The sequence below is a fragment of the Callionymus lyra genome, chromosome 3, assembly GCF_982586985.1.
Source record: "Callionymus lyra chromosome 3, fCalLyr1.hap1.1, whole genome shotgun sequence".
Taxonomy (NCBI): Eukaryota; Metazoa; Chordata; class Actinopteri; order Syngnathiformes; family Callionymidae; genus Callionymus; species Callionymus lyra.
Window position 1 is genome coordinate 402,722 of NC_141820.1, and position 12,001 is coordinate 414,722.

The window sequence follows — 12,001 nt, forward strand, 5'->3', positions numbered from 1 at the left end:
TTCTATTCTATTCTATTCTATTCTATTCTATTCTATTCTATACTATTCTATTCTATACATAAATATTCTATTCTATTCTATTCTATCCTATCCTATCCTATTCTATCCATAAATATTCTATTCTATTCTATTCTATTCTATTCTATACTATTCTATACTATTCTATACTATTCTATTCTATCCATAAATATTCTATTCTATCCTATCCTATTCTATCCTATCCTATTCTATCCATAAATATTCTATTCTATTCTATTCTATTCTATTCTATTCTATACTATTCTATTCTATACATAAATATTCTATTCTATTCTATTCTATCCTATCCTATCCTATTCTATCCATAAATATTCTATTCTATTCTATTCTATTCTATTCTATACTATTCTATACTATTCTATACTATTCTATTCTATCCATAAATATTCTATTCTATTATATTCTATTCTATCCTATTCTATTCTATCCATAAATATTCTATCCTATTCTATCCTATTCTATTCTATCCATAAATATTCTATTCTATTATATTCTATCCTCTTCTCTTCTCTTCTCTTCTCTTCTCTTCTCTTCTCTTCTCTTCTCTTCTCTTCTCTTCTCTTCTCTTCTCTTCTCTTCTCTTCTCTTCTCTTCTCTTCTCTTCTCTCCTAATCTATTCTATTCTATTCTATTCTATTCTATTCTATTCTCTTCTCTTCTCTTCTCTTCTCTTCTCTTCTCTTCTCTTCATCTTCTCTTCATCTTCTCTTCTCTTCTCTCCTATTCTATTCTATTCTATTCTATTCTATTCTCTTCTCTTCTCTTCTCTTCTCTTCTCTTCTCTTCTCTTCTCTTCTCTTCATCTTCTCTTCTCTTCTCTCCTATTCTATCCTATTCTATTCTATTCATAAATATTCTATTCGATCCCATTCTATGCTATGCTATTTATATCTCTTCTCTTCTCTTCTCTTCTCTTCTCTTCTCTTCTCTTCTCTTCTCTTCTCTTCTCTTCTCTTCTCTTCTCTTCTCTTCTCTTCTCTCCATCTTCTCTTCTCTTCTCTCCTATTCTATTCTATTCTATTCTCTTCTCTACTCTTCTCTTCTCTTCTATTCTATTCTCTTCTATTCTCTTCTATTCTCTTCTATTCTCTTCTCTCCATCTTCTCTCTCTCTCTCGCTCCTTATATGGCGAAGGACTCGACGATGAAGGGCGGAAACGCCGCGCGGTGGCTGCTGGGTAACAGACATCCAGGAAGAGAAAAACGCCGAAGATTCCCGAAGCTTCAGTCACACTTCGGATCCTTGAACGCAGCACAGACGGGACCAAACCAGAGCTCGAACCTTTGGAAGGTGAGAAAAGAGGCTTTTGGTCTTTGGTTTGACGTTTAATCCTCGAAGAGTCGAAGCTTCATCGAACTCGAGCTTCAAGTGCGTCTGAATGGATCCTTGTTGCTCCATTGTTGTCACTTTAGTTCACTTTTACTGCTTTAAACTCTTCATTCTGCACTGGAGGGCTTTAAACCTAGTGTGTGTGTGTGTGTGTGTGTGTGTGCGTGTGTGCGCGTGCGTGCGTGTGTGTGTGTGCGTGCGTGCGTGTGTGTGTGCAGGAGTCAAAGGGCGTGAACACAACATGACGCGTTCAGGCTCTGCTGACTAGACGCGGAACAGGAAGTGAACAAATAAAGGAACATTCATGTAAAACGTTGATAATAATGATTCATATGAACAGTCTCGCGTGTTAGCTGCTCATGCTAGTCTGTTAGCATTACGATTCTTTGTCCTGGTTCTATGAACCACACCATGTTTATTATCACCCGTGATGCGTTCATGAACCAAAACATGTATTTATTATCACCCGTGATGCGTTCATTAACCAAAACATGTATTTATTATCACCCGTGATGCGTTCATGAACCAAAACATGTATTTATTATCACCCGTGATGCGTTCATGAACCAAAACATGTATTTATTATCACCCGTGATGCGTTCATGAACCAAAACATGTATTTATTATCACCCGTGATGCGTTCATGAACCAAAACATGTATTTATTATCACCCGTGATGCGTTCATGAACCACACCATGTATTTATTATCACCCGTGATGCGTTCATGAACCACACCATGTTTATTATCACCCGTGATGCCTTCATGAACCAAAACATGTATTTATTATCACCCGTGATGCGTTCATGAACCACACCATGTATTTATTATCACCCGTGATGCGTTCATGAACCACACCATGTATTTATTATCACCCGTGATGCGTTCATGAACCACAACATGTATTTATTATCACCCGTGATGCGTTCATGAACCACACCATGTATTTATTATCACCCGTGATGCGTTCATGAACCACAACATGTATTTATTATCACCCGTGATGCGTTCATGAACCACACCATGTATTTATTATCACCCGTGATGCATTCATGAACCACACCATGTATTTATTATCACCCGTGATGCATTCATGAACCACACCATGTATTTATTATCACCCGTGATGCGTTCATGAACCACAACATGTATTTATTATCACCCATGATGCGTTCATGAACCACAACATGTATTTATTATCACCCATGATGCGTTCATGAACCACACCATGTATTTATTATCACCCGTGATGCGTTCATGAACCACACCATGTATTTATTATCACCCGTGATGCGTTCATGAACCACACCATGTATTTATTATCACCCGTGATGCGTTCATGAACCACACCATGTATTTATTATCACCGTGATGCGTTCATGAACCACACCATGTATTTATTATCACCCGTGATGCGTTCATGAACCACACCATGTATTTATTATCACCCGTGATGCGTTCATGAACCACACCATGTATTTATTATCACCCGTGATGCGTTCATGAACCACACCATGTATTTATTATCACCCGTGATGCGTTCATGAACCACACCATGTATTTATTATCACCCGTGATGCGTTCATGAACCACAACATGTATTTATTATCACCCGTGATGCGTTCATGAACCACACCATGTATTTATTATCACCCGTGATGCGTTCATGAACCACACCATGTATTTATTATCACCCGTGATGCGTTCATGAACCACACCATGTTTATCACCCGTGATGCGTTCATGAACCACACCATGTTAATCACCCGTGATGCGTTCATGAACCACACCTGGGAAACGCACACCTGAAGAGAAACGCACACCTGAAGAGAAACGCACACCTGAAGAGAAACGCACACCTGAAGAGAAACGCACACCTGAAGAGAAACGCACACCTGAAGAGAAACACACACCTGAAGAGAAACACACACCTGAAGAGAAACACACACCTGAAGAGAAACACACTTTACTTGTCGACTGATTCTGGAGGAACATGTTTGAACACCAAGTGAGCCTGAAGGCAGCACGAGGTCAAGGGCGTGTCTGTCTAATCTTTAGTCTTTATAAACAAATGACCTTTGAACTGGAATTGATGGACATTAAAACAAATGATTATTTAACTTGTTTCACAACAAACATGTATTTAATGAAGAAAAACAAATGTTTACTCGCAACATAAACACATCTCAACATCAAAACAAACTTCAACTCCTCTTGACCCTTGACCTTCAGGTCTTGACCCTTGACCTTCAGGTCTTGACCCTTGACCTTCAGGTCTTGACTCGCCTGCACAACATTCTTCACTAACAAGACTTTTCTTCTCGTCTCTTGTTCAACATTCATGTTGAAATGATTCAACTTGGATTTAAAAAAAACATTAAAGTTAGACGTTTCAAGTGCTCTGACATCAATACAGGATCAATACATGATCAATACAGGATCAATACATGATCAATACAGGATCAATACAGGATCAATACATGATCAATACATGATCAATACATGATCAATACATGATCAATACATGATCAATACATGATCAATCCTGGATCAATCCTGGATCAATCCAGGATCGATACATGATCGATCCTGGATCAATACATGATCAATACATGATCAATCCAGGATCAATACATGATCAATACAGGATCAATACATGATCAATACATGATCAATACATGATCAATCCTGGATCGATACATGATCGATCCCGGATCAATACATGATCAATACATGATCAATCCTGGATCAATACATGATCAATCCAGGATCGATACATGATCAATACAGGATCAATACATGATCAATACATGATCAATACATGATCAATACATGATCAATCCAGGATCGATACATGATCAATACAGGATCAATACATGATCAATACATGATCAATACATGATCAATACATGATCAATACATGATCAATACATGATCAATACATGATCAATCCTGGATCAATCCTGGATCGATCCAGGATCGATACATGATCGATCCTGGATCAATACATGATCAATCCAGGATCAATACATGATCAATACAGGATCAATACATGATCAATACATGATCAATACATGATCAATACATGATCAATACATGATCAATCCAGGATCGATACATGATCGATACATGATCAATACATGACCGATCCTGGATCAATGGTTGAAGACGTTCTTCTGGTCCTCAGTCATGGCTGAACTCGCGGGGCTGGTGCAGCGTCTGGAGGTTGCTGTGACTCGTCTGGAGAACATGTCGGGCTCTGGAGCTGCTGCTGCTGCTGGAGGTACGAGCGCCTGTTGCTGTGACGCTGTGTCTGGTTCAAGTATTTGTGTTTTTATCAAGTGTTTTATTCTTCAGAGAATAACGTTTATATTTGACATTTTTACTTCATATCACAGTACAAGGATATATAGTGTAGTAACAAGTATATATGTGTAGTATTGTCCAGTACTTGACTCTGGTGTTGTGATAGTGTAGTAACAAGTATATATGTGTAGTATTGTCCAGTACTTGACTCTGGTGTAGTGATAGTGTAGTAACAAGTATATATGTGTAGTATTGTCCAGTACTTGACTCTGGTGTTGTGATAGTGTAGTAACAAGTATATATGTGTAGTATTGTCCAGTACTTGACTCTGGTGTAGTGATAGTGTAGTAACAAGTATATATGTGTAGTATTGTCCAGTACTTGACTCTGGTGTAGTGATAGTGTAGTAACAAGTATATATGTGTAGTATTGTCCAGTACTTGACTCTGGTGTTGTGATAGTGTAGTAACAAGTATATATGTGTAGTATTGTCCAGTACTTGACTCTGGTGTAGTGATAGTGTAGTAACAAGTATATATGTGTAGTATTGTCCAGTACTTGACTCTGGTGTTGTGATAGTGTAGTAACAAGTATATATGTGTAGTATTGTCCAGTACTTGACTCTGGTGTAGTGATAGTGTAGTAACAAGTATATATGTGTAGTATTGTCCAGTACTTGACTCTGGTGTAGTGATAGTGTAGTAACAAGTATATATGTGTAGTATTGTCCAGTACTTGACTCTGGTGTTGTGATAGTGTAGTAACAAGTATATATGTGTAGTATTGTCCAGTACTTGACTCTGGTGTAGTGATAGTGTAGTAACAAGTATATATGTGTAGTATTGTCCAGTACTTGACTCTGGTGTAGTGATAGTGTAGTAACAAGTATATATGTGTAGTATTGTCCAGTACTTGACTCTGGTGTAGTGATAGTGTAGTAACAAGTATATATGTGTAGTATTGTCCAGTACTTGACTCTGGTGTAGTGATAGTGTAGTAACAAGTATATATGTGTAGTATTGTCCAGTACTTGACTCTGGTGTAGTGATAGTGTAGTAACAAGTATATATGTTTAGTATTGTCCAGTACTTGACTCTGGTGTTGTGATAGTGTAGTAACAAGTATATATGTGTAGTATTGTCCAGTACTTGACTCTGGTGTTGTGATAGTGTAGTAACAAGTATATATGTGTAGTATTGTCCAGTACTTGACTCTGGTGTTGTAGTAGTGTAGTAACAAGTATATATGTGTAGTATTGTCCAGTACTTGACTCTGGTGTTGTAGTATTTACAGACCACATGACTCTTGAAGTCGTAACTACTTTCATTTGTTTTCAAACCAAAATATGTCCAAACATCAGCTTTAAAAGCTGCTGGACTCACTGTATCCTCTCGTCCTCAGTCATCATTCTTCCTTTAGCTGAGGAGGACGTAACAACTGCTGCCATCTAGAGGCCGGAAGTTTAATTGCAACACAAACACATTTTTTTATGTTAATGTAAAATGTTTATATTTATACAAACTTTCTTTAAATGAAAATCATGAAAATACTTTGAAGTTTTAAATAAATACTTCACTTCAGTTGTGTCTGCGTACGTGGAGGCCTTTGATGACATCATCGCCTCTTCACTCAACGCCTACTTGACCTTGAGCCAGAAGATCGGAGGAGACGTCCAGAGACACGTGAGTGACGACAACCGCACACAACCGCACACAACCACCATCAACCACCATCAACCGCACACAACCACCATCAACCACACTCAACCACACACAACCGCACTCAACCGCACACAACCATCATCAACCACCATCAACCGCACACACAACCGCACACAACCACCATCAACCGCACACAACCACCATCAACCACCATCAACCGCACACAACCACCATCAACCGCACACAACCACCATCAACCGCACACAACCACACACAACCGCACTCAACCGCACACAACCATCATCAACCACCATCAACCACCATCAACCGCACACACAACCGCACACAACCACCATCAACCGCACACAACCACCATCAACCACCATCAACCGCACACAACCACCATCAACCGCACACAACCACCATCAACCGCACACAACCACCATCAACCGCACACAACCACCATCAACCACCATCAACCGCACACAACCACCATCAACCGCACACAACCACCATCAACCACCATCAACCACCATCAACCGCACACACAACCGCACACAACCACCATCAACCGCACACAACCACCATCAACCACCATCAACCACCATCAACCGCACACACAACCGCACACAACCACCATCAACCACCATCAACCGCACACAACCACCATCAACCGCACTCAACCGCACACAACCGCACTCAACCGCACACAACCACCATCAACCACCATCAACCGCACACAACCACCATCAACCGCACACAACCACCATCAACCACCATCAACCGCACACAACCACCATCAACCGCACACAACCACCATCAACCGCACACAACCACCATCAACCACCATCAACCGCACACAACCACCATCAACCGCACACAACCACCATCAACCACCATCAACCACCATCAACCGCACACACAACCGCACACAACCACCATCAACCACCATCAACCACCATCAACCGCACACACAACCGCACACAACCACCATCAACCACCATCAACCGCACACAACCACCATCAACCGCACACAACCACCATCAACCACCATCAACCACCATCAACCGCACACACAACCGCACACAACCACCATCAACCGCACACAACCACCATCAACCACCATCAACCGCACACAACCACCATCAACCGCACACAACCACCATCAACCACCATCAACCGCACACAACCACCATCAACCGCACACAACCACCATCAACCACCATCAACCACCATCAACCGCACACACAACCGCACACAACCACCAGCAACCACCATCAACCGCACACAACCACCATCAACCACCATCAACCGCACACAACCACCATCAACCGCACACAACCACCATCAACCACCATCAACCGCACACAACCACCATCAACCACCATCAACCGCACACACAACCGCACACAACCACCATCAACCACCATCAACCGCACACAACCACCATCAACCACCATCAACCGCACACAACCACCAACAACCGCACACAACCGCACACAACCACCATCAACCGCACACAACCACCATCAACCGCACACAACCACCATCAACCGCACACAACCACCATCAACCGCACACAACCACCATCAACCGCACACAACCACCATCAACCGCACACAACCACCATCAACCGCACACAACCACCATCAACCGCACACAACCACCATCAACCGCACACAACCGCACACAACCGCACACAACCGCACACAACCACCATCAACCGCACACAACCGCACACAACCGCACACAACCACCATCAACCGCACACAACCGCACACAACCACCATCAACCACCATCAACCACCATCAACCACCATCAACCGCACACAACCACCATCAACCGCACACAACCACCATCAACCGCACACAACCGCACACAACCACCATCAACCACCATCAACCACCATCAACCGCACACAACCACCATCAACCGCACACAACCACCATCAACCGCACACAACCACCATCAACCGCACACAACCACCATCAACCGCACACAACCACCATCAACCACCATCAACCACCATCAACCGCACACAACCACCAACAACCACCATCAACCGCACACAACCACCATCAACCGCACACAACCACCATCAACCGCACACAACCGCACACAACCACCATCAACCGCACACACCACCATCAACCGCACACAACCACCATCAACCGCACACAACCACCATCAACCGCACACAACCACCATCAACCGCACACAACCACCATCAACCGCACACAACCGCACACAACCACCATCAACCACACACAACCGCACACAACCACCATCAACCGCACACAACCACCATCAACGCACACTGATGGACGCACACAATCACCTGTTCACACGTGTGTTGTTCCTCAGGCTGACATGATGAAACGGGCGTTCACGTGCCAGAGACAACTGCTACTGACCGCTGCCTCCAGCCAGAAGCCCTCGGAGGTCCTGTATAACACACACACACACACTCACACACGGCTACACACACTCACACACGGCTACACACACACACACACGGCTACACACACATGATCAGAGTTGATTGATGACATAATGACACTTGATCGACACAAACATGAGTTGAAAACAATACTTCGTTGCTTAGCAACCAGTGAAAATAAAAATAATTGTTTAGATAAAGTTACAGTAACTTCAAAGTATTTTTATATTATTGTTATTACGTTATATTATTACCATTATATGTTGTTATATGTTATTATATTATTACTATTATGTTATTATTACTATTATATTATTACTATTATGTTATTATATTATTACTATTGTATGTTGTTATTACTATTATATTATAACTATTATAGTATTACTATTATATGTTATTATATTATTATGTTATTATATTATTATGTTATTACTATTATATGTTATTATATTATTACTATTATGTTGTTTATGTAATATCTCATCTTCAGTCGCTTCCGATCGACGATCGTCACGTTGTTGTTGTTGTCGTCACGTTGTTGTTGTTGTCGTCACGTTGTTATTACTATTATATTATTACTATTATAGTATTACTATTATATGTTATTATTACTATTATGTTATTATATTATTACTATTATGTTATTATATTATTACTATTATAGTATTACTATTATATGTTATTATTACTATTATGTTATTATATTATTACTATTATGTTATTATATTATTACTATTATGTTATTTTATTATTACTATTATGTTATTATATTATTTATATTATTATGTTATTATATTATTATGTTATTATATTATTACTATTATGTTATTTTATTATTACTATTATGTTATTATATTATTACTATTATATGTTATTATATTATTACTATTATGTTGTTTATGTAATATCTCATCTTCAGTCGCTTCCGATCGACGATCGTCACGTTGTTGTCGTCACGTTGTTGTTGTTGTCGTCACGTTGTTGTTGTTGTCGTCACGTTGTTATTACTATTATATTATTACTATTATAGTATTACTATTATATGTTATTATTACTATTATGTTATTATATTATTACTATTATGTTATTATATTATTACTATTATATGTTATTATTACTATTATGTTATTATGTTATTATATTATTACTATTATATGTTATTATGTTATTATATTATTACTATTATATGTTATTATATTATTATATTATTACTATTATGTTATTATATTATTATGTTATTATATTATTATGTTATTATATTATTACTATTAGATGTTATTATTACTATTATGTTATTATATTATTATATTATTATGTTATTATATTATATTATTACTATTATGTTATTATATTATTATGTGATTATATTATTATGTTATTATATTATTACTATTATATGTTATTATATTATTACTATTATGTTGTTTATGTAACATCTCATCTTCAGTCGCTTCCGATCGACGATCGTCACGTTGTTGTTGTTGTCGTCACATTGTTGTTGTTGTAATGTTGTTGTTGTCGTCATGTTGTTGTTGTTGTAATGTTGTTGTTGTCATGTTGTTGTTGTCGTCACGTTGTTGTTGTTGTCATGTTGTTGTTGTCGTCATGTTGTTGTTGTTGTCATGTTGTTGTTGTCGTCACGTTGTTGTTGTTGTCATGTTGTTGTTGTTGTTGTAATGTTGTTGTTGTCGTCATGTTGTTGTTGTTGTAATGTTGTTGTTGTCATGTTGTTGTTGTCGTCACGTTGTTGTTGTTGTCATGTTGTTGTTGTCGTCACGTTGTTGTTGTTGTTGTAATGTTGTTGTTGTCGTCATGTTGTTGTTGTTGTAATGTTGTTGTTGTCGTCACGTTGTTGTTGTTGTCATGTTGTTGTTGTTGTTGTAATGTTGTTGTTGTCGTCATGTTGTTGTTGTTGTAATGTTGTTGTTGTCGTCACGTTGTTGTTGTTGTCATGTTGTTGTTGTTGTTGTAATGTTGTTGTTGTCGTCATGTTGTTGTTGTTGTAATGTTGTTGTTGTCATGTTGTTGTTGTCGTCACGTTGTTGTTGTTGTCATGTTGTTGTTGTCGTCACGTTGTTGTTGTTGTTGTAATGTTGTTGTTGTCGTCATGTTGTTGTTGTTGTAATGTTGTTGTTGTTGTTGTCGTCACGTTGTTGTTGTTGTCATGTTGTTGTTGTCGTCACGTTGTTGTCGTCACGGCGACGTCTTGTTGCGCAGGCGGTTCTGACGGAGCTGCTGAAGCCTCTGTCAAAGGTCATCCAGGAGATCCAGGGGTTCCGCGAGAAGAACCGCTCGTCTCCGTTCTTCAACCACCTGTCGGCCGTCAGCGAGAGCGTCCCCGCCGTGGGCTGGCTCGCCGTGGTGAGAGCGCCGGGTCACGGGTCGGGTCACGGGTCGGGTCCAGGGTTCTGTCTCACGCTTCTGTCAGTCTCCCAAACCAGGGCCGTACGTGAAGGAGATGCAGGACGCCGGGATGTTCTACTCCAACCGCGTGCTCAAGGAGTTCAAGGACAAGTGCGGACGCCTGTTGTTGTTGTTGTTGTTGTTGTCGTAACATGTGTCCTCATCAGGGACAAGACTCACGTGGACTGGACCAAGGCCTACATGTCCATCTGGACGGACCTGCAGACCTACATCAAGCAGCACCACACGGTGGGCGTGGCCTGGAGCAAGACGGTGAGTGTTCCGGCGCCCACTCGCCTGGCGGGGTCACGACCTCCGTGGTTCTCTCCTCAGGGTCCTCCGGCCTCCTGCGGCGCCGCTCCCGCCGGTGGCTGCCCCCCCCCTCCTCCGCCCGGACCCCCCCCGCCCATGATGGACGTGGACTCGTCCGGCGGCGGGAAAGCGTCCGGCGCCGACAGCAGGAACGCTCTGTTCGCCGCCATCAACAAGGGCGCCAACATCACCAGCGGTGAGTGGGCGGGGCTTGTTGACGGACAGCTGGTCCTTGACGTGTGTCTGTGTTGGTGTGTGTGTGTTGACACGTGTGTGTGTGTGTGTGTGTGTGTTGACACGTGTGTGTGTGTGTGTGTGTGTCAGGGCTGAAGCACGTCAAGGACGAGCAGAAGACTCACAAGAACCCGACCCTCAGGACTGCAGCTCCGGTCGAACACAAGCGTCAGCAGCCGTCGTTCATCAAACCTGTTGTCGTCGCCAAGACGCCTGTGAAGGAACTGGAGGGAAAGAAGTGGAAAGTGGTGAGTGAGTGAGAGGAGAGAGAGAG

The 12,001-nt window shown here is 41.0% G+C and overlaps 1 protein-coding gene across 1 annotated transcript in view; it reads left to right on the top strand.

Annotated features, from left to right (window-relative positions):
• The first annotated feature begins 1,183 nt into the window (after positions 1–1,183).
• The window catches only part of LOC148082962 (adenylyl cyclase-associated protein 1-like), a 19,673-nt gene continuing 8,855 nt past the window's right edge, over positions 1,184–12,001 (top strand). Inside the window, exons 1-9 of the mRNA XM_087786109.1 lie at positions 1,184–1,329; positions 4,555–4,650; positions 6,255–6,355; positions 8,700–8,777; positions 10,996–11,139; positions 11,207–11,292; positions 11,349–11,454; positions 11,515–11,689; positions 11,818–11,975. Of these exons, the coding sequence (XP_087642235.1) occupies positions 4,557–4,650; positions 6,255–6,355; positions 8,700–8,777; positions 10,996–11,139; positions 11,207–11,292; positions 11,349–11,454; positions 11,515–11,689; positions 11,818–11,975 (942 nt within the window). The 5' untranslated portion in view covers positions 1,184–1,329; positions 4,555–4,556. The remainder of the gene's footprint in view (positions 1,330–4,554; positions 4,651–6,254; positions 6,356–8,699; positions 8,778–10,995; positions 11,140–11,206; positions 11,293–11,348; positions 11,455–11,514; positions 11,690–11,817; positions 11,976–12,001) is intronic.